The following is a 23,925-nucleotide window of genomic DNA, read 5'->3' on the forward strand; positions in this document are numbered from 1 at the left end:
GGCTTAAGCAGGGGGACACGTCTGGCACTGCAGGATTTGAGTCCCTGGCGGCGTAGTGTGTTACTGATGGTAGGCTTTGTTACTTTGGTCCCAGCTCTCTGCAGGTCATTCACTAGGTCCCCCCGTGTGGTTCTGGATTTTTGCTCACCATTCTTGTGATCATTTTGACCCCACGGGGTGAGATCTTGCGTGGAGCCCAGATCGAGGGAGATTATCAGTGGTCTTGTATGTCTTCCATTTCCTAATAATTGCTCCCACAGTTGATTTCTTCAAACCAAGCTGCTTACCTATTGCAGATTCAGTCTTCCCAGCCTGGTGCGGGTCTACAATTTTGTTTCTGGTGTCCTTTGACAGCTCTTTGGTCTTGGCCATAGTGGAGTTTGGAGTGTGACTGTTTGAGGTTGTGGACAGGTGTTTTTTATACTGATAACAAGTTCAAACAGGTGCCATTAATACAGGGAACAAGTGGAGGACAGAGGAGCCTCTTAAAGAATAAGTTACAGGTCTGTGAGAGCCAGAAATCTTGCTTGTTTGTAGGTGACCAAATACTTATTTTCCACCATAATTTGCAAATAAATTCATAAAAAATCCTACAATGTGATTTTCTGGATTTTTTTCTTCTCAATTTGTCTGTCATAGTTGACGTGTACCTCTGATGAAAATTGCAGGCCTCTCTCATCGTTTTAAGTGGGAGAACTTGCACAATTGGTGGCTGACTAAATACTTTTTTCCCACTGTATGCATCGCATGCACGTGACCAAAGACCTATTCGCATGGGACTAGTATTACTAGAGAATGTTGGTTATTTAAGTGATAATGCCCTCGAAGCCGGTGTTTGAAGGATATATTGGCACAGGTTCGTCGAGGGCTGGCAAACCTTGCCAATATATCCTCCAAACACTGGCTTCGAGGGCATTATCACTTTTATACCATGGGTTACTGACATATTCAAAATAATGATTGACATATTTCCATTAAAAATATTATTTGTATTAATTTATTCATACTATTTCATCCTTCCACAAGATATAGTCCAGACACAAATCTAAGGTTGCTACCCAAGCCGGCTGGTCAATTGTTCTATTGGTTCGGTTGCCAGAGACTCGACCCAGTCGTTCAGTCTTTTTGAAGTGTATCTATGGACGCGACCCAGTCGTTCATTCTAAATGTTCCATTGCCATACTGGTTGGCAACGTTCTTATCCCTAGCTTGCTAGCTAGCCAACTACGGCTAACTTACAGTCACGTCAAACAGTGCAGACATAATAGCAACAGTAGCTGCATTTGCAAAAGCTGTTTTCTAGTGACATTTATTTGGATACATCCATAACAATGAGCTAATGAGGTGTGATTTCGCTTGGCATAGAAAATGTGCTCTCTCGTCCGGACACTGTTGTTCAGAGGAGCTAGCCAACAACACAGCTAACACAATAGCTGGAAAGACTGCAAACTAGCTGCACATTGTTTCGTTTTACCTTTTTTCAATTGATATTTCTTTGTATATATCCATAAAAATGATGCCAGCTGATTCATGATTTAGACTGGCTGAGAAACGCTGCCTACCTGTCTGTCTCGTCCCGACACGTTCATTACTATGGGACAGCTGGAGATCGAATTTCAATATTGAAACAATGTTGCAAATGTCGGAGAGACAGACAAGACAGCAAGGTTTATACAAATCTCTGCTGTTGAAAACTAAATGTTAGTCTAAAACATTTACATTTTACAGACGCTCTTATCCAGAGCAACTTACATGAGCAATTGTGTTAAGTGACTTGCTCAAGGGCACATCAACAGATTTTTCACCTAGTCGGCTTGGGGATTAGAACCAGCGACCTTTCGGTTACTGGCACAACGCTCTTAACCACTAAGCTACCTGCCGCTAAAAGAAATGTGAGATAATGTCTAGATGCTTTTTATAGTGGAGATCAAGTTTATAACTTGCCTGGCTGGGCTGATGAGACAGTGGATTGCGCAGTCAGATGGAACAGAGTAAATAGGCATTTTAATGTCATAGATTTAGCTGGTGGTAACTTGTGGAATAGACACCGGCTGGAATGTGCTTTTAACCAATCCGCATTCAGGATTAGACCCACCCATTGTATAAGTAATTATTACTCCAGATTGTCAGTTATTCCAGAGAATGATTCGGACGGGATTCGTTTTTTCCAAACTGCCCCCTGTAATTCTCTATTTTTTCCAAATAAATTGACAGTTATGACGCAAGCCTGGAGGTTTTTATTCTAGGCGTAAAGATGCAGTATTTCAACATGTCCAGGTGATAGGGCCACACTGATAACTCGAGCTTGGTTCCCAAGTTTCTGAACCATACCAAACCATTTTACCTATAGTGTCGCCATAATATTTGAATTGAGGAAGTGTGATCATAATCATTTGGATATTTTAGTGATCCGCAGTACCTCCTAAATGCCCAGCCTTCAGATGTGAGCTAAACAGTGCAATTGCACTTGAGATGCATTTTAAGGCTATGGATGAGAAAGCTAACTTATAATTTCCAAAGATTCAGGTCAGTTGAATGCTGCTGCTTTGCAATCTATTAACAGCAAGGGTTGCATTAAATAGACTCAATATGTTTTACTGATGCATTTGGTAATATTCAAGTCATACACAAAAAACATATAAACAAAAGCATTCACTGTGAAAGTTGATTGGCTACATGTAGGCCATTCATATATAGGTTATGTGCAGCACTTAGTTAAATTGATCGAATCAGTTATTGTTTTCTTGCACAAACCGCGAGCAACACCTGTCAAACTAAGACATTTCTCTCAAAACACAGGGATGTCGATTCGCACGGGACTAGTATTATCAGAGGACCTTGGAGTTCGCCAAAAAACAGTAGGTTATTATAGTTGGAATTGTTACTCTCCTGACATGTAAAAATGACTGACATGGCAGATTCGGACGGGACAAAAAATTCAGATGTAGTGTTTTGTGCTCGTGCAGAGTCAACAGAGACTGTACTTTCTCAAAAAGCTGGGATATTATAATGTTGACTGTACTATACTGATTTACAAATCTTTCATTGAGAGTATTTTAACGTTTTGTATTGTTTGTTGATTTTCCAATGCCACTGTCAGCCAGAGAAAAGCGCTGAGAAGGATTATCACCACAGCAAGCAAGGTACTTGGAGTCAAACAGACAAGCCTGGATGAGATCTTAAAGGTCAGGGCCCTCCGCAAGGTTCACAAAATAGTTTTAGACCCAAGCCACCCCTGTACCCGGACGTTGAACTACTCCCCTCTGGGTGCAGGTATAGGGCACCCCTCGGTAGGAAAAAAATAATTAGACAATAATTTGTGCCAGGTGTAATATTCCTCCTAAATAGCTTGGGTTAATGTTCCTATCGACCCAGTAAGGCCAGCAGGCTAGTCTTTTTTTATTGGTTTGTAACTGTTATGAAAGTTTAAAAACTATCACTTTAAACGTGTACAATGTCACTGCAGCAACATTTCTCCACGGCACAATAAAGTCAGTAAAGTAAAGTAATTACATTACCCGATTAAACGTCTATGATAGGTTCAGATTTGGTCCGGATCAGACCAAAAACCAAAGTCCGTGGATGTGGAAATCAAAGCCTGTCCAGAACTGCACCAAAAAATGACTTCCAAAAGATGTCGGCTCGTGCTTACTAGGTTGCAGCCTACCATGTCGGCCTGCAATGGATTTTTATGAATGCCCACCGTTTGTAAAACAGGCCATTGCATTGGCTTTATTAGTCCTAATTCCTGTGACTAATCAATTTGGCTATTTATTCTCTGAATATCAGCTACCCAACTTTATCAGGAGTTATCCTGATCCTATGTGCAATGTGTTTACACAGCGAGAAATGCTGAAGTATTTTCTTTTTCGCTATGATCAGCTTGTCAAAAAAATGTACGGATACAAACTTGAAACCCCTGATCATGACAATGGGGTGAAACTCCTGGACGACAGTTGTGATTGTCCATTTTACTTTGACCTGTCCTGTTTTTAGGATATGTTGCTTTGTTAACATGAAAGCTCATTTTTTATTTGATTGAGCACCATTTAGGTTCGGCTATTTGATCGGAGAAACCTGCATGATGTAAAAAGTGTCGGTCCCATTACATTGTCATCCATTTTATCTCCAGCCTGGAGGCTTCAGAGAAGGCCACATACTCTTTCTACCATATCCTGTATCTGCTACATGATTTATGTTAGATAAATTTTTGGACTGAACGTTGGTGGAGCGCTGCAGAGATGCATCTCTCCAACAGCACCCTGGAGAGGCGCGCTGGGAATGGACAAGCTAAATATTCTGCGCTACTGCGTTTGACAAAGTGGCCACTGCTTATCTAAGACCGGCATCAGTGCTCACCTAAAAACTCCATATGCCACTTGTTGAGAGAAATTGTCATTGGTTTTGGGCAGAATTATGTGAGGTGTTGTTGTTGGAGGTGCATCTTGGTCAGTTTAGCTCAGAAAATGCCGCCCTCGTCAATCTGCCGCCATAGGTGGCCGCCTAACCCTGCCAAATGAGCGGGCAAGGCCGTGCCTATAGCATAGCATAGCATAGCATAATCACATCAATAAATTGGTTATAACAAATGGAGTGTTATTATTATAACTATTATTTTTCAGACAATTTGGAACAGTGTAAACACTAAATAAATGATAAATAATACCAGAGAGGCTGTTCTAATGAAAAACAGTGTAAAGCCTTTATTACAGCAAAGCATGTCATTGCGTGAGGGTTGGTGCTCACGGAATCAGTAGGCTATTAAACAAACACTCAAACAGGCAACAGAAGCAGGATCTGCCTTATTTCTGTAGATATATTGATGATTTATAAAGCCAGGCACATTTAACAGTTAGGCTATTGATTATTGACCTAATTAAGTTACGATTTCCTCTCTCCTCACTTTTCTTAGACATTAAGGCAAGGGCTGTTTTCTCATCTCCTCATTCTGCTTCTGCCTCAGGCATTGTTCTCAACACCAATATGCTGGTTAACTTTGCTATTATGCACTTAGCAACATGGTCTAGGAAAAGGCGCCAATTCAACAGCGCACTGATGTGTTTCAGAACCGTGGACAGCGACCACTATCCAACGAGGGAGAAAGCGCATTTGTTATAAAATAACATTATTTGTATTAGTTCTTATGTAATATAACCATATACAGTTTTAGTAGTACGTCTTAGACTGATGGACTGTTCCATCCCCATAGCCTCCACAATGGATCAGTCCACTCCATGATATATATATATTTATCTTTTTCTCCTGCTCGACTAAAAAAATCTCGGTCGACCAACAGCCTATCGACCAAGCAATCGACTAGTCGACTAAATGGGTTCAGCCCTAAAAAGTTGTCAAACGTTCCACAGGGATGCCGGTCCATGTTGACTCCAATGCTTCCCAAAGTTTTGTCAAGTTGGCTGGATGTCCGTTGGGTGGTGGACCATTCTTGATACACAATGGAAACTGTTGAGCGTGAAAAACCCAGCAGCATTGCAGTTCTTGACACACTCAAACCGGTGCGCCTGGCACCTACTACCATGCCCCATTCAAAGGCACTTAAATTCACTCTCTGAATGACACACATACACCATCCATGTCTCAATTGTGTCAAGGCTTAAAAATCCTTCTTTAACCTGTCTCCTCCCCTTCATCTACACTGATTGAAGTGGATTTAACAAGTGACATCAATAAGGGATCATAGCTTTCACCTGGATTCACCTGGTTAGTCTATGTCATGGAAAGAGCAGGTGTTCCTTATGTTGTGTGTACTCAGTGTATATGTGCATGTATGAATGCGCGCACACACACACACGGTGTACGCACGAGCACACACGTACACTGCATGTATGTGCGCAAACATATTTTGTACACTCAGTGTATGCACACATCCTAGGTAGCACTACATGAGACATGTCATACTTGTCCTTCATGGAACATTTACCACGTAGCAAGTCATTTCAACCAATGTCTGCAACTGCTGTTTATTAAATGATCTCCTAATGTCTCTGCACAGTTTGTCAATGTAGTTTTTTTGTGGTAGAGCTATCACAGCTGTTAACAATATGGTGCATATATGGTTTTATGTCTATAATCTATTTTTTTGTATTATTATAAACTCTAATAGTAAAAGAGAAATCGGTTTCCAACACACAGCAATCACGGCGTCCCACCTGCACAACTAAAACTATATTTGTGTGTTTTTCCTAGGTCTTCATTCTGTCTCAAACACGGGGTAATCTTTATGGAAACCATACATTACTGTACACCATTTATCTCTTTAGATATGGCCTTCATCCTGTCAGGCCTTGGTCTGCTTTCCATTAGTGATGTCATTGGTTAGTCACGGCAGTCGTAGATATGGCCATGCAATATTGAATTAATTTCATTCTTCATGGCAAGGATTATTCATGGCAAGGAAGGGGCAGGCCTCCTTCAAGGGTGTAATAGAAGAGACAGAATCACATTACATTTACATTTAAGTCATTTAGCAGACGCTCTTATCCAGAGTTAGTGAGTGCCTACATTATTTTTTATTTTATTTTATTTTTTCATACTGGCCCCCCGTGGGAATCGAACCCACAACCCTGGCGTTGCAAACGCCATGCTCTACCAACTGAGCTACATTCACTGCAGGATGTGGGCATACATACAGTATTACTCAATCACTGAACATGGATGAGTGTAGCAGCAGTGTTAAGGCTTGTTTGTTTTGTTGTTCATTCTGGTGTGTTGGAGCTTACTGTATCTCTTCTTCAGTGGAGTGTCTGATGATGATGAAGCAAAGATAGGAGAGAGATGAACAGGTAGAAAGAGACACAAGGGAAAAGGAGGGTGGGAGAATGAGAGGAGAATATCATGATGCTCTTTCATTTCAACTTCTCTTACACTGTTATGTGGAAAAGGGGGCCAAAGGCCATCAGACATATTTTCTTAGCTTTGAAAAATGTCTCTTTACTCCTTTTTCGGTCGTCTGGGAGTTGGGAGTCGTGTTTCACTGATTGCTACTGACATTCAGCGCATTCCTGACATAACACAAACTAGGCTATATGGTACGAGTTCCTCCACACGTGCAGACCTGCTCTCAATAGAGCCTTTCACTGTATCCCTCCATCCTGAGCGAGAGAGACTTAGAAGAAAATAGGGTGGAATAAGAAAGAGGGAAAGGGGAAGAGAGAGAGGAAGACAAAAAGAGAGGGAGAAACAGATGGAGAGATGGAAGGAGTGCCTACAGAACCATTTGCGTGCCCTGCCCCCCAGAGATTGAGACTTTTTTTATAATCTTAGAAAAACATTATTATTGCATGTTCAGCCTATAACCATGGAATTAGGAAAACGTGTGTAGTCTGCAGCATCCACAACTACCCATCACTCTAACCACTAAAATGCAGAGCAGAAGAACCCAATACAATCCCCATTCCCCCCCATCCGGTAGAGTGGCCAGTCAGATGAAACATATTTGTGTTTAGTTTGACAGACACTTCAATGATTAGTTAGTGCTTCCTCTGTGCTGTTTGACACACATTGCTGATGGAGCGCTGTGTGGACGTGTTTAAATATACTTGTGGGGACCAGAAGTCCAACATTTGACCAACTGGGGACATTTTCTTGGTCCCCACAAGGTCAAATGCTATTTCTAGGGGGTTTAGGGTTAAGGATAGAATTAGTGTTAGGGTTAGAATTAGGTTTAGGGTTAGTTTTAGGGTTTGTGTTAGGAGCAAGGATTAGGGTTAGGGTTAAGGTTAGGTTTTTGGTTCAGTGTTAGAGGTTAGAGAAAATAGGATTTTAAATGGGACTGAATTGTGTGTCCCCACAAGGTTAGTTGTACAAGACTGTGTGTGTGTTGAGGGTTTGGGTTGTCTGGGGGAAAGTGGAGCAGAAAGAGCCTTGAGCTCCCTGGGCCCTCAGAGAGAAAAGAGGAATGAGGGATGGAGTCTAACTGAGGGTCAAATGTGCCACGGAGGGCAGGGCAGGAGAGGAGAGGAGATCAGGGGTTACAACCACACACCTAGCAGAGGAAGACAGGCAGGGAGTGAGGGAGGTAGGTAGCGTAGTGGATAAGAGCGTTTGGCCAGTAACCGAAAGGCTGCTGGTTTGAATCCCCGAGCCGACTTGGTGAAAAATCTGTCGATGTGCCCTTGAGCAAGGCACTTAACCCTAATTGCTCCTGTATGTCGCTCTGGATAAATGACTAAAATGGAAAAATGGAAATGTACTATTGTGTATCTGGTATGAATGAAGATAATTAATAGGATATGACTTGTTCTTTACTAATCCGGTGTTTGAAAGTAAATTATTTGAAATAGTCGCTGAGTCTAATGAAGGATAACCATTATTTCACAGAGATAGACTAGCGATTAGCATGCTAACCAGCTCCTGTTTATTTCAGTACAGCTCAAGACAGGTTGGTAGTGTCTCAGCAGTAAATCACTTGTTGAGCTATCTAACGCCCTGCTAACATCCTTTTAATAGGCTGCTACGTGGAAGCCTGTGATGAAATCACTCTGCTGAGAACAATGTGCCTTTCATGACATGTGATAGCAATCATAATGATGTGTGTGAGAGAGAGAACCCTTGAAAAAGAAAAGGAGAGCTGCACACTCTAGGAGCTCAGATGCAATAATTTAATAACCAACGTTTCAACAGACAAGCTGTCTTCATCAGGGTATAATGACCATCACTGTGGGTCACTAATTTATATAGTTTGGAAGGACACACAGGTGTCTGTAATCATGGCCAGGTGTGGCTTGATGTCATTGGTTGATTTACAGATATAAATAGAACATATAAAAAGCATGAATGGATAACATACGATCATAGATACAATTTGGCTACATAGGCATACAAACATTTACAATGAATAGCAAAAGAGAGAGTGAACCCTCCTCGCCAATACCAGAGAGGCAGGGGAACATGGTCTACAGGGCAGTGTCTGATATCAAGACAGATAGACAGACACATGCATGCACACACACTCTGTACATGCAGTGTATATTGACAGGCGTGGTTCCATTCGCTCTGGGCCAGTCCTGTCCTGATACTGCAGCTAAACAAACAGAGCTGCCATGAAATGCTCACATTTATGAAATAGTGCTGTATAAGGTGGTGTTTCCTGCCAATACAGGCCCCATGTGATTAGCAGTGAACCTAGAACTGGGTGACTGGGTTCCCGTTAACCACACTAGAGGCACAGGGTATCCTCACTCTGGACTTTTCCTCCTTCTATTTTATCCATTCTCTCTTTCTTTTTCATCCTTCTCTGTATGTCTCTTTGTCTCCTCTCACGCTGCCCAGATGTTTCTCTCTGACATCCTTCCTTCTTTCCAATACTCCAGCCTTCTCTTTGGTGTCTCGGGATTCTCCTTCTCCTTTCTTTCTTTCTTTGTTTCTTTCTTTGTTTCTTTCTCTCTCTCTGGTCAGCACACACTCTGAGGACGCGGCCAGGCCGGCAGAGAGAGAGAGAGAGAGAGAGAGAGAGAGAGAGAGAGAGAGAGAGGGCGGGGGGGAGAAAGAAAGAAAGAAAGAAAGAAACAAACAAACAAACAAAGAAACAAAGAAAAAGAAAGAAACAAACAGAGCTGTTTCTTTGTTTCTTTCTTTTTCTTTGTTTCTCTGTTTCTTTGTTTCTTTCTTTTTCTTTGTTTCTTTGTTTCTTTGTTTGTTTCTTTGTTTCTTTCTTTCTTTCTTTCTCACTCCCTCTCCCCCCCCCTCTCTCTCTCTCCCCCTCTCTCTCTCTCCCTCTCTCTCTCTCTCTCTCTCTCTCTCTCTCTCTCTCTCTCTCTCTCTCTCTCTCTCTCTCTCTCTCTCTCTCTCTCTCTCTCTGGATTCTCTCTCTCTGGATTCTCTCTCTCTCTTGGCCGGCCTGGCCGCGTCCTCAGAGTGTGTGCTGACCAGCTGGCGGGCGTCTTCTCAGCTGGCAGGCGTCCCAGTGCTCAAGAAGTGATAAACCCAAATGACGATCGCCCCGTCGTGCTCACCTCGGTCATCATGAAGTGCTTTGAGAGGCTGGTCATGGCCTACATCAAGGCCAGCATGCCAGGCACACTGGATCCACTTCAATTTGTCTACCGCTCCAACAGATCCACGGAAGATGCTATTTCCATCACTATTCATATGGCCGGAACTCCTATTTGAGAACTCTGTTCATTGACTACAGTTCAGCATTCAACGTTATTGTTCCCTCCAAGCTCGACACCAAGCTCAAAGCCCTGGGTCTTGACACCACCCTCTGCAACTGGATCCTGGACTTCCTGACTCCACACTGACTCTTAACACAGGGGCCCCACAGGGGTGTGTCCTCAGTCCTCTGCTGTACTCCCTGTTCACCCACGACTGCGTGGCTATGTACGACACCAACTCCATCATCAAGTTTGCTGATGACACAAAGGAGTTGATTATTGATTTCAGTAAGCAGAGGAGGGAACATGACCCGATCCACATCAACGGGACTGCTGTAGAGAGAGTCACAAGTTTTAAGAAATTCGGCATGACGACCCGGGTCCTCTCCAAATACTGAGGAAGGCACCCAGCATCATCAAGGACCCCACACACCCCAGCCATGAGCTGTTCTCTCCCTTACCATCAGGCAGACGGTGTCGGAGCATGTCTGATACCAACAGGCTCAGATACATTTTCTATCTACAAACCATCAGACTGCTGAACACTTGACCTGGACTGTCCACCTGCTCTGATTCTCTGCACCGTAGCACACATGCACTCACTCATGCACACACCCACACAGACATACACACACATACATTCATGCTACACACACATCACACCTGCTTCCTTCCATCTCTCTCTCTCTCCTCTCTCTCTCTCTCTCTCTCTCTCTCTCTCTCTCTCTCTCTCTCCCTGTCATTGTATCCTCATTCTTTCCTTGACACAGAAACACTCTTGCATGTTCAAAATACACTTCCTTTTGTACGCATTGTGATTCCCACTCATAACCAAGCATACTACACTACACTACTCTCTCTCTCTCTCTCTCTCTCTCTCATTCACTCCATGTCCCTCTCTCTCTCAGGCTGTGGCAGCTATAAGCCTTTCCGTGACTAGCTGTCATTAATCTTTCCTCTCTGGGGGCAGGCCCTTGACTCTGTGCCAGATAGTGGTTCACGGGGATCGAGGGAGGGAGAGCAGGAAGGAGGAAACCCAAAACAGACCTTTACCTAAAACACACAAACAAAGCCGTTCCTCCCAAACACACCAGTGTGTGGCGTTGCTGAGTTCCTTGCCCCCTGGGAACTGAAGCATTCCGACTAGGATGCAGTGGAGTGTGAGCAGACAAACAAACACACTGGTTAACACCACTTATGTGCATGTCGTTGAATTACCACCCTGGCTGCTAATAGTGTGGACTGGGAGTGTGCTGTTATGCTCAGTTTATTGATGCTTTGGAGAGCCTTGGATGGGGGTGGGGAATAGTGACTTATTGTGTATTTGTTGTTTTGGATATTAGCCTATGGTTTCACAGTTCTAAGCTCAACTTATTGTTTAACATCCATTTTCTGCTGAACTCATAACTCTTCACATCCAATGCTCTCCTCATGTGTCTTGACATGCTATCTCCTTAGCAATTGTTTCCAGCTCATTTCCTGTCCTGAGAATGAGTCCCTATCCATAGTCTCTGCGGTTTTACTGTAATGATGAGTTCCTTCAGTGCTGACTCTTTCTCTGTGTAATGTAGACTGAGCACGACTGCCAGCAGCAAAATAGCTGTTTTTTCCATGCTATGTACTATATTTAATTCAGATACAGTTTCCTCCTAGCTAATCAACCAACCAACCCACCCATCCACCCACCAACCACACTTCACCCACCCACCAACCACACTTCTTTCTACCTCACTTAGCCATGATAAAGCTCCAGTTCCATTTAAGCAATGAGGTTCAAGTGAATTTAATGCTTCAAATGCAAACTCAAAGCTCTGAAATCTCTTCCACTTAGACTTCTAAACATTTACATTTACATCATTTAGCAGACGCTCTTATCCAGAGCGACTTACAAATTGGTGCATTCAACTTATGATAGCCAGTGGGACAACCACTTTTATTTTTATTTATTTTTTATGGGGGGTGGGGGAAGAAGGATTACTTTATACTATTCCAGGTATTCCTTAAAGAGGTAGGGTTTCAAGTGTCTCCGGAAGGTGGTCAGTGACTCCGCCGACCTGGCATCGTGTGGGAGCTTGTTCCACCATTGGGGTGCCAGAGCAGCGAATAGCTTTGACTGGGCTGAGCGGGAACTAGAGGTAGGGGAGCTAGCAGGCCAGAGGTGGATGAACGTAGTGCCCTCGTTTGGGTGTAGGGTCTGATCAGAGACTGAAGGTAAGGAGGTGCCGTTCCCCTCACAGCTCCGTAGGCAAGCACCATGGTCTTGTAGTAGATGCAAGCCTCAACTGGAAGCCAGTGGAGTGTGCGGAGGAACTTGGGAAGGTTGAACACCAGACGGGTGATTTTGATTGATTGATTCCTCACCGTTCTCATGATCATTGCAACTCCACGAGGTGAGATCTTGCATGGAGCCCCAAGCCAAGGGAGATTGACAGTTATTTTGTTGTTTCTTCCATTTGCGAATAATCGCACCAACTGTTGTCACCTTCTCACCAAGCTGCTTAGCGATGGTCTTGTAGCCCATTCCAGCCTTGTGTAGGTCTACAATCTTGTCCCTGACATCCTTGGACAGCTCTTTGGTCTTGGCCATGGTGGAGAGTTTGGAATCTGATTGATTGATTGCTTCTGTGGATAGGTGTCTTTTAGACAGGTAACAAACTGAGATTAGGAGCACTCCCTTAAAGAGTGTGCTCCTAATCTCAGCTCGTTATCTGTATAAAAGACACCAGGGAGCCAGAAATCTTTCTGATTGAGAGGGGGTCAAATACTTATTTCCCTCATTAAAATGCAAATCAATTTATAACATTTTTGACATGCGTTTTTCTGGATTTTGTTGTTGTTATTCTGTCTCTCACTGTTCAAATAAACCTACCATTAAAATTATAGACTGATCATGTCTTTGTCAGTGGGCAAACATACAAAATCAGTAGGGGATCAAATACTTTTTTCCCTCACTGTATGTCTGCCAGACATGCAGAGATGTGATTCGCCACCTGGTTATCAGAAGGGGGAAAGGAGAAAACGAATTGTATGTCGTCTGCGTAGCAATGATAGGAGAGACCATGTGAGGATATGACAGAGCCAAGTGACTTGGTGTATAGAGAGAATAGGAGAGGGCCTAGAACTGAGCCCTGGGGGACACCAGTGGTGAGAGCACGTGGTGCGGAGACAGATTCTCGCCACGCCACCTGGTAGGAGCGACCTGTCAGGTAGGACGCAATCCAAGAGTGAGCAGCGACAGAGATGCCCAACTCGGAGAGGGTGGAGAGGAGGATCTGATGGTTCACAGTATCAAAGGCAACGGATAGGTCTAGAAGGATAAGAGCAGAGGAGAGAGAGTTAGCTTTAGCAGTGCAGAGAGCCTCCGTGACACAGAGAAGAGCAGTCTCAGTTGAATGACCAGTCTTGAAACCTGACTGGTTTGAATCAAGAAGGTCATTCTGAGAGAGATAGCAGGAGAGTTGGCTAGAGACGGCACGCTCAAGAGTTTTGGAGAAAAAAGAAAGAAGGGATACTGGTCTGTAGTTGTTGACATCGGAGGGATCGAGTGTAGGTTTTTTGAGGAGGGGTGCAACTCTCGCTCTCTTGAAGACGGAAGGGACATGGCCAGCAGTCAAGGATGAGTTGATGAGCGAGGTGAGGTAAGGGAGAAGGTCTCCAGAAATGGTCTGGAGAAGAGAGGAGGGGATAGGGTCAAGCGGGCAGGTTGTTGGGCGGCCGGCCGTCACAAGTCGCCTGGAGAGAGAGGGGAGAAAGAAGTCAAAGCATAGGGTAGGGCAGTGTGAGCAGAACCAGCTGTGTCATTTGACTTAATAAATGAGGATCGGATGTCGTCAACCTTCTTTTCAAAATGGTTGACGAAGTCATCCACATAGAGGGAGGAGGAGGAGGAGGATTCAGCAGGGAGGAGAAGGTGGCAAAGAGCTTCCTAGGGTTAGAGGCAGCGGCTTGAAATTTAGAGTGGTAGAAAGTGGCTTTAGCAGCGGAAACAGAGGAAGAGAATGTAGAGAGGAAGGAGTGAAAAGATGACAGGTCCGCAGGGAGTCTAGTTTTCCTCCATTTCCGCTCGGCTGCCTGGAGCCCTCTTCTAAACCAATGTCAATGAAAGACCATTGATTAGGGTAATGGTAATAATACATGTAATCTGAAAGGCCATCAGACAATGATCTAAGAAGTGGTATCCTCTAAAGTCTTATCACACATGTGTTTTACAGAAACTTGGCCATTGGCATAGGTATCCAGAATTTCCCAGAAGGCCTTGCGGTGAGCCTCCCTCTGCGAGGTGCAGGGATGTCCACATGGAAAGCCTTCTGGTGAGTAACACTTCTCTGTTAGCATCCATATAGTACCTTTACATGGCCTACTCTGTTCCTCTGCATCCCATATTAAGGGAATTGTTTTATCTTGGTTTGACAGCCAATGACAGAAGGTGCCAAAAAGGGCCCCAAGTAGGGGTGTGAACGTTTAAATGAAATTGGGATTGCCAACTTTAAGAATAAAAGGAAAACATTGATTTGCCGTGTTATAGCCTAACTAGATGATAGGCTATAAAGGCCTGGGGAAAGTTGTGTAATTTAAATAAAACCAGAGAGGAAGATGCAAACTTTAGGCATGCAAGACAAGACATTGTGAGATACAGATTACCAAGACATGTGCACGGTTCTTTCTGCATGCCCCCTCCTTTCTCTCCCAACCTTGCACTGGCTCACCTGCTCTTTCTCTTTAGTAATGATGAGAATGTGTGTTCAGTCTTTGGTCTGTTGAATGTAGAATATCCTAGCCTATTCATTGATGATAGGCCCTGCTTTATTGAAGTTGCGAGACATTGCAAGACAAGAAATTGCGAGATACAGCATTCCATTTTGAGATACAGCTTTTGATTACCGATAGATGAGCCTAGTGCACGGTTCTGACTCTGCCGACCTGCCTATACTGTGCCCTCTTTCTCCATCCCTCGCTAGCTCGCCATGAAAGATGTGAGTGTTTGTGTTCTCGGAAGTATGGCAACAAATCAGTCTCCTCTGTTCCAAAAAATACAGAATCTTAGAAGTTGAAGAGTCGATTCCTAGCAGAATCGAATCTTGACACTCAGAAATGGGAGTCGACACCGGGAGTCGACGTGCAAGGAGGCGAGGAATGAATTATTTTGGAGTTGACTCTCCACTACTATGTCAACATCGTTAACAATTGGAAAAATGGCAGAGAAAGGCAAGCGACAGCACTAGGGGCATTTGAAATGATTTCACTATTAGAATAATATCATAATATTTTTTTGGGCTTTCCGGATAGTAAAATAAAAAATAAAAAAACTTCAAATGAGACTTCATCACGCGACTCGAGAGAGCTGGTGCGCTGCGCTCTGCTTGTTTCAGCAAAAGGGTGGGGAAGGGACGAGCGAGGCACAGGGGCTGTTGTGTGTGACAGTATATGTGTGTGGCACGGAGGGAGAGAGACTCGCGCTAGTTAGACAAACTTGTTGCTGGCTGCCATAGGTTATCTATCATCTGGTAGTGCCTGTCTTGACTGCATCAAATTGTTGTAAGGAAGCTAGCTAGCTACAGTAGCCAGCTAAGTTAGTCAGCTAACTAGCTAAAGTAGCAAGGCTAATTGAGGCTATTTTTCGGCGCCCTTGTCTACAACAACCCCATTCATATAAAACAAAAGCCTACTTGTTGGTTGGTCATTGTAGCCTACTTATTCTCATTTAACCAACTTAATTCTGTAATTTTAATTCCATTTGACATTGATTAGAAATCTCCCACTTTACTTGCTACACATGGAGCCTCGTACTGTAGCGCCGCTTTGATTGACGGTTAATAACAACAAGCTACACTGTGAAACGTGTGTAGGTTACCGGTGCGTCTTTTTTATGAGGTGCACTCAAAACTGTTGTTTTAAAATGTGGAATGTAATAGTCTATCCTTGTAGGCTATGTATCAATGTCACATATACCATTATATTTAATTTTAGACATAGCCTTTTCATTGTTAAAATATACCGATATTTGTTTTATTCTAAAAAATTAATACTAACGTCTGTTCGGATATTCAAATATTCAAAATAACATGCCCATCCCTAGACAGCAGCGAAGTCCTGTATTGCAATATTTTGAAAATTGCAGTTAATTTTTTTTTTTATAATTGTTTATTTTTTGTCACATCCCTACTCCCTAGGGTACTAACTAGGATTCTAACTAACTCCTCATTGTCTATTTCCTCAGGTATGGACAGCTCAGTGGTATGGTAGAACCAATTGCCGGGTTGCTAGGCGCTGTTGCCATGGTGCTGGCGGAACCACTGTTGCCGTACGCCCTGGCCTTCGCTGCCGGGGCCATGGTGTATGTGGTGGTCGATGACATCATCCCAGAGGCTCAACTCAGGTGAGTGGCCATGCAGACTGATGGAGAATGTAGAGCGAGAGGAGGGAGAGATGTTCTATTAACAGTGCTCTCCCATCGCTAAACTCATGTCTTAGTCAAGGCTTAGCCCATGTCCAACCCTTTAGAAAACACTTGAACAATGTTTCCTAGTAATACATAAACATACAAAGAGAGGGTGAGAGAAAAGGAAAGAGACAATTTTTTCCCACCATGATTGCAATCTCTTTGCGTGGTTGTTCATAGCGCTCCCATCTCTGTGACTGAGCCAGACTTGATCAATCGATGTCTTTGTGTAAGTGTGAGCCGCAGGGAGGGAGAGTGGGAGAGGAGCAAAGACAAGGTCCCCCTGGAATGTTCTGGTTTTCACAACCCTGGGCGTATTGTTTGCTTTAAAATTCAAGACGGGAAGCGAGCTGTCTTTTGGCTTGTCCTCTCTTCAACACCCAACGTTTTGTGTGGGTAGACTGTCACTGTGAAGTGTGTGCCTGCTGGCCTGTTTATTGTGTGTGTGTGTGTGTGTGTGTGTGTGTGTGTGTGTGTTAGTAACCTGAGAGTTTTTCAAGTCTGTATATGTCATTCTATGTTTGTCATTCTGTCTGTCCGTTTCTATTTCTGCCTGTCTGTCTCTATTTCTGTCTATCAATCTTATCTTTCCATACTCCGTTTATGTCTCTGTGTCTCAGTGTACTGTATATGATTGAAATACTGTATGACTACACCAACATTGATTAACCCTGTCCATGTATATTGTCTTGAAGTGGGAATGGTAAGTTGGCTTCCTGGACCTCCATCCTGGGCTTTGTAGTGATGATGTCACTGGACGTTGGGCTGGGCTAAGGCTTCACATGGAACACCTCGCTGATGTCCCAGAATGTAACAATCACCAGACCTTGAAAGAAGAAATGGGACCAAACCTGCCTTCTCTCCGACTGCTTGCTTTTATTTTATTATCTGATTTTTTTTTTTTTTATTATAACATTTTGTGCAAATGCTTCATCAATGTTTTGACTTTTAAATGTATAATATACAGTACCTGTCAAAAGTTTGGACACACCTACTCATTCAACGTTTTTTTCTTTATTTTTACTATTTTTTTACATTGTAGAATAATAGTGAAGACATCAAAACAATGAAATAACACATATGGAATCATGTAGTAACCAAAGAAGTGTTAAACAAATTAAAATAATTTTAGATTTTAAATTCTTAAAATAGCCACCCTTTGCATTGATGACAACTTTGCACACTCTTGCACACAGGTTGTAATGCAACAAAATTGCAAAAATGCCAAGGGGGATGAATACTTTTGCAAGGCACTGTATAGTCTCAAAACATGGTTAAAACTATCATTTGAATATCATGGATGGTCAGTCTTTGCATCCATGGCTATGTTTAAATTTGAGAGTGGTGGGGTTAGCGCTTTGTTATTGTTTCAACCGCAGATTGCCCTTTTAGGAAGCTCAACCAAATCTTTATTTTAATTTTTTGAAAATGCAAAAAAGAATGTTTGATACTGGATCCTAATGATAAAATATGACGATACTTGAAGATAGATGTTTGTATGACTAGTTTAGATTGGCACTGAGACAGCCATTTATGAAAAGTAGATATTTTATTTTGAATGGGGTTACGCCTCTAAGGGCTTATTCTATTTTGGCTCCAGCTGTGTCGGCCACTGCACAGTTGTACCTCAACACTGTGTTTTGAAGGCTAGTTATGGTCACTGAAGGAAACACAGGGATCTGTGTCTACAGACATGTCACAAATACCCATCTGAATGTGTTGGCTTGCCTGATCTTTGCTCAGATTATGATGTAATATATTCAGAAATGGTGCACACCTAATTCATTCAGGATGGCATGATTTTTTTCTTCTTCCATGAATCAAACATTTAAATTACAGCGTGATTCTGTGTCTGTTTTTCTTTTCTATTTAACTTTATTTAGCTTTTTCTCGCATACATTCTTGCTGTGTGTGTGTGTGTGTGTGTGTGTGTGTGTGTGTGTGTGTGTGTGTGTGTGTGTGTGTGTGTGAGAGAGAGAGAGAGAGAGAGAGAGAGAGAGAGAGATGAGAGAGAGAGAGAGAGAGAGAGAGAGAGAGAGAGAGAGAGAGAGAGAGAGAGAGAGAGAGAGAGAGAGAGAGAGAGAGAGTAGAGAGAGAGAGAGAGAGAGAGAGAGAGAGAGAGAGAGAGAGAGAGAGAGAGAGAGAGAGAGAGAGAGAGAGAGAGAGAGAGAGAGAGAGAGAGAGAACAGTATGCATAGTCCACTGTGTGATGAAACTGCCTTTGGATGGGAATAGCAACATTTTATAGCTAGCTTATTTCTTATGCGTTTCTCAATTTTAGCACACCTTTCCATTCTTATTGCATTGTTATTATGATATTATTACATTCCGTTATTCTTACAGGTGAAATGAAATGTAATGACTAATGTGAAGTTTGTGTGAGAAGTCAGATATTACAGCTAGCCAAATGGAATGCTAGCTACGTAACTAAAATGCAACCTCCTTTTTGCGTTTCTAGTTTTCCATTCATGAACTGTACTGTACTGCGTGAGGCAGGGTGCTTTTAAACACTTGGGACGATCTCGGATAAGGACTTCCCTGTCCATGTAATCTCAGTCATTGTGATCTAAAAGGCTAAACTGATCTTAAATCAGCACTCCTAGTCTGACACGCTTGATACAAACTGTCCCTGGTCTCGCTGCCTGACTCTATTCTAGGAGGGGGTTGGATAGAACCAATCCCAAGAAAAAGTGAGAGAGATGTGTTATTGATGGTGTTGATGATGTAATAAACCAATACTGCTTCCACAATGTGTGTGTTTCTCTATGTTGTTAGTCAGTGGGGTCAACCCTGGTTCAGCCACTGCCCCAGTGACTCATGATTCACTGGAATGAATCACATACTGTACTGTGGACCTTTACTGTCATGCAGCTGTGTTCTAACTGTACACGGCCCAAGCCTAGCTGGAAATACATGTTATAACTTGAATGTGGGGTAAATCATGCATTTTTGCCATTGGGAGATATGCATAAAAACATCAACACATATGCATAAAGACATGAGTTATACTCAGAAGTAGCCATATTCATACTTCCTTATGCACTAACCAATGTAAAGGTGTCATACAGTGACAATGGACTGTTTTGTGCTTCTGGCACACTGCACTTCCCTGTCAGCAGAAATTATGTGTGTGTGGCCACTACTATGAACAGTGGACATGAGACAGTGGAGAGATGATAAAGTACTCGAAAGGTGAACTCTACTAGTCTATGTACTGGGCCTGGGGAAAACACAGAGTGCAGTAGAGCGGAAATGTTCTGTAATGAAATGTTCCATTCCTGAACAGAGATGGGAAAAAAACTTTGGCAGCCCTCTGGAAACTTTACATGACACCACTATCCTTTCCTACATCCTTCTCTATTACTCGCTCACTCTTTCGTCCGTTCTTTTTCTGTCTCTGTTGTCTTGCCATTTCAGTCTTTTCGAGATAATCTGAACGTGTTCAATAGAACATCCACTTTGACTGAGGCCTGGTCTTGTGCAATGTATCCATTGTCGATCCATTGTTCAGAGTGCTAGACAATGATACCAGTACCCTGAGCCATGACCCATCCTTATGTAGCAATGCTCAACTCCACTGCACTTCTATACCTTTGTAAGCTTTGTGTAAGCCTAGGACCTGGCAGCTAGTCGACCGGCACACACATAGAGGTGTATGCTTGTGTGGGTTTTCTTTTTCCTATTTGTTTTTCTTTTGAGCTGTGATAAGTATGATAGGGAGAGGCGAGACGAGGTTTTGCTTCTCATTGAGTCGGAATGCCAGTGCAGGAAACACCTTGTTGACAGGGTGAAGGTGAAGGACAAAGAACCCCTTTCATAGCCACCCTGTGCCAGCATCGCCCGGAGAGCCCATGCCCACCTCGCTGAGGGCAGGGATTAGTATAGGCAGGACAATGGCTATTGTTACGGATCTTCCCTGACTTTATTGGGCACCAGAGAGAGTGGGAAGCCACAAGCATGGACCACGCACACACTATATATATATATATATATATATATATATATGCTCACATACACTCACATAGTCTCTCGAGCACACAGGATCCAAGAGAAGGGACCCTTTCTTTACTTTGTGTTTGGGCTCAAATGGCTCCTTTGTCTGGTGGCCATAGTCCTGTATGAGGAGAACAGTTGGGAGCATTGACCACAGGCCGGCTGCTAGTAATCTGGTCTGGAGAGGCGGTCAAAGAATGTCAGAAGTAGCCAATCCAAAGGCAAAGAACAGTACAGCACTGTTAGAGCACTGTTACACTAGGAGAGTGCTGAGTAGAGTATGATGCTCAAGCATAGGATATGAGGATGTAGAGTAGGGATACGGAATGGGTGCTAAAAGTAGGATAAGGTGGGATAAGGGATTGAGTGTGTGAGATCTAGCTAACCTGTGAGTGGATAGTATGAGTACAGATATAAGGTATTATCTCAATCATAAAGAGGGGGTCGAGAAAGGAATGATAGTTTAACTCTAAAGATGATCCCGTTGTAAGGCTTTGAAAGGCTACAGCTTCAACCAATGACAGTACACCTTACTGACAGGTGCTTACTCATGCCCTGGGAGAATGTGTGTGTGTGTAAGTGAGAAGGAGAAAAAAAGTGAAACGGGGAGGAGACACTCCAGGGATTGCGTGCGGACATCAAATGTTTACTGGAAGGGGGAGGTTCTGTGGTTAACAAGAGTGGGCAGAGACCCAAAAGCTCAAACCAGGAGCTTCGCACGCAACTTAACAATACTACCTTTATGAGGACTGCATCGCAACGGCTGAGTCTCTTGCGCTCTTTCTCTCGCTCTTTCTCTCATGCTCAGACAAAAAGGAGATTTCAGTGATAAATCCTGATACCTGAGTCATTGGCATAGCTAACATGACAAAGTCAAAACCTCTTATGCTCCTTGGCTTATAGAGGATAAAACAAATCTTCCAGTATCAGCCCGCTGAATCATAGACCCCAGACCCATTAAGTAATTGGACACTGCAGCATAGTTCAACAAAGTTCAACAGATTGAATGTCCCTACATTCTGGTCGATTTAATGATAACCGTATCATCAAATGAGAGGGATATGGCTTTGTGATATGGCTGTATATGTATTAATAGTTATTGATCACATACAATCTATCATGAATCATCTGTAGTTTTTGTCATGTGTGTTTTTCAGGGTTCTCTCTCTTGCTGTGTTAGCGGTGGGAGAGCATGTTAGAAGTACAATACGCCACGTTGTTGAAGAGACAAGCCTTTGCATGCCAGAGCCCACTTAACCAAAATACTGGGACAGGCGGCTGGATGTCTCTTTGTCACGCAAATCCACTCACTCGCACAGACACACGAAGCCAATACACACACAGATTTGAGGAATAACCTACTCAGGGACAGCATGGTTGAGGTTTCAATAGTTATGCAGGTGCCTTCATTGTCACCAGCATCCCTTACCCTAGGAAAAAACTCACACAAAGAAACCTCAAAGGTAACACCATACTCACTTAGCGGCATCAGTGTAACTTACACTGTATTGTGTGTGTGCATGCGAATGTGTCTGTCTGGTGGGGACGAGGGGAAGTGATTTAAATTAAACACAGCCCTAACAGTTGGGATGGGAGGATGTGGAGAATAACATGGTTGTGTCCTCTAGTAGGGCTAATTGATTGGCTGGTTTCCTCTCTCTAAGTGGCTTCTGCACCCCTCGGGATCTGTAAGCACTCATTTCCACAAACACTCACCATCCTGTCTATTCATTCACTGGACTGACTGTGTGTGTGTTTTACATTTACATCATTTAGCAGACACTCTTATCCAGAGCGACTTACAGTTAGTGAGTGCATACATTTATTTTTATATTTTTTATACTGGCCCCCCGTGGGAATCGAACCCACAACCCTGGCGTTGCAAACGCCATGCTCTACCAACTGAGCCACATCCCTGCTGGCCATTCCCTCCCCTACCCTGGACCAATTGTGCACCGCCCCATGGGTCTCCCGGTCACGGCCAGCTACGACAGAGCCTGGATTCGAACCAGGATCTCTAGTGGCACAGCTAGCACTGCGATGCAGTGCCTTAGACCACTGCGCCACTCGGGAGATACTGTTTAAAAGTGAAAGACAGAAAGACAAGACAGAGATAATAACTATACCTCCCAATCAGGTAGAGTTCAATGTATCCCTCAAGTCTCTGTATAGAGCTGTTTCACTTTATGTCTCTCTCTCTCTCTCTCTGATAGTTTATGCCCTGAGTGCCCCCAGTCGTGCCCGCAGGCAGCCAGGCTGAAGAGCTGTAGTGTGCTGAGAAGAACGAAGAGGAGAGGAGAGTAGCTTCTCTTGTGTTGCTCCCAGTGCTGGCATCCCTCACAGCTACATAAGGAAACATTTGTTTTTCTGCCTCTGAATGAGCCCCTGTGACAGTGGAGGCAGAGAAAACACACAGACAGGACAAAGAGAGTGAGAGGGAGACCCAAAAGACCAGAGAGAGACTAGGGAGACCCAAAAGACCAGAGAGAGACCAGAGAGATAGAAAGTAGTGTCCCAAAACCCTAAAGCAGATGAAGACTTAAGATCTCTCAGAAATTCCTTTAGCAGTGGGTTATTCTGACACATTTGTTGACCGATTTATGTCATGTTCCCATTGTGACCATTTTTGTGAATAGGAATCATTCGAAGTTACTGTTTTTGTGCTTGTTTAAAAGGTTTCATTTATAATTTCTCTCTTACATGTTGCTAAATATAGAAAACCACACAAAGGGCAGGAACCACTATAACACCCAATTATAAAGACATCACTTTCGCTTTCCCATGGTTAACCCACAGCAGCAGCAGCCTGTGCAGCGGTGGAGGGAGGGGGGTGGAGGGAGGGGGAGGCTGAGGAACGCTGGAGGAATGTTGCTGTGTTACTGGAGAGGCAGACTGACTGACTGATCACACACTGAACAATGTCTTTGTGTTCCCCGGCCCGACCCCTCTAGTCACGCAACGCCGTGTGAGCACACACTTTCCATAACCGCTCAGCCCTGCTCACACAAGAACGCGATCAAGTACCTGCATCTTTACAGGATCTTGTGCAGTTCAGGTGCTTGGGAATCCAGGTGTGAGTGTGTGAGGGAAAACCCGGCGCGGATTAAACATTGATGGCATCCGAAACATCTGGCAGTTTTGACTCTTGGGAACCAACTTGAACAACGGCAATGATAACTATATAACGCAGTTTAAAGTTTCATATTGGTCTATATTGCAAGAAAAATAGAAGAACAATGTGCTGTACAAAACGTTTTTGAAAGTTGGCTTCCCGTTGATTGCCGCTTTTAACGCACTCTTCCCACACTCACCCAGTCCATTCTGTGTATAGATCCACTACTCTTATTAGCCAAGCCAAGCTTTTGCTTGCTAGTAATT

The 23,925-nt window shown here is 43.5% G+C and overlaps 1 protein-coding gene across 1 annotated transcript in view; it reads left to right on the forward strand.

Moving 5' to 3' along the window:
* The window catches only part of LOC311100531 (zinc transporter ZIP11-like), a gene marked incomplete at its 5' end in the record, with an annotated part of 179,726 nt that extends 162,301 nt beyond the window's left edge, over nt 1–17,425 (forward strand). Inside the window, 3 exons of the mRNA XM_084141445.1 lie at nt 14,327–14,425; nt 16,333–16,491; nt 17,250–17,425. Coding sequence (XP_083997571.1) covers nt 14,327–14,425; nt 16,333–16,491; nt 17,250–17,328 — 337 coding nt within the window. The 3' untranslated portion in view covers nt 17,329–17,425. The remainder of the gene's footprint in view (nt 1–14,326; nt 14,426–16,332; nt 16,492–17,249) is intronic.
* Between the last annotated feature and the right edge of the window lie 6,500 nt (nt 17,426–23,925).

The sequence above is a fragment of the Coregonus lavaretus genome, assembly GCF_964263955.1.
Source record: "Coregonus lavaretus genome assembly, chromosome: 25".
Lineage (NCBI taxonomy): Eukaryota > Metazoa > Chordata > Actinopteri > Salmoniformes > Salmonidae > Coregonus > Coregonus lavaretus.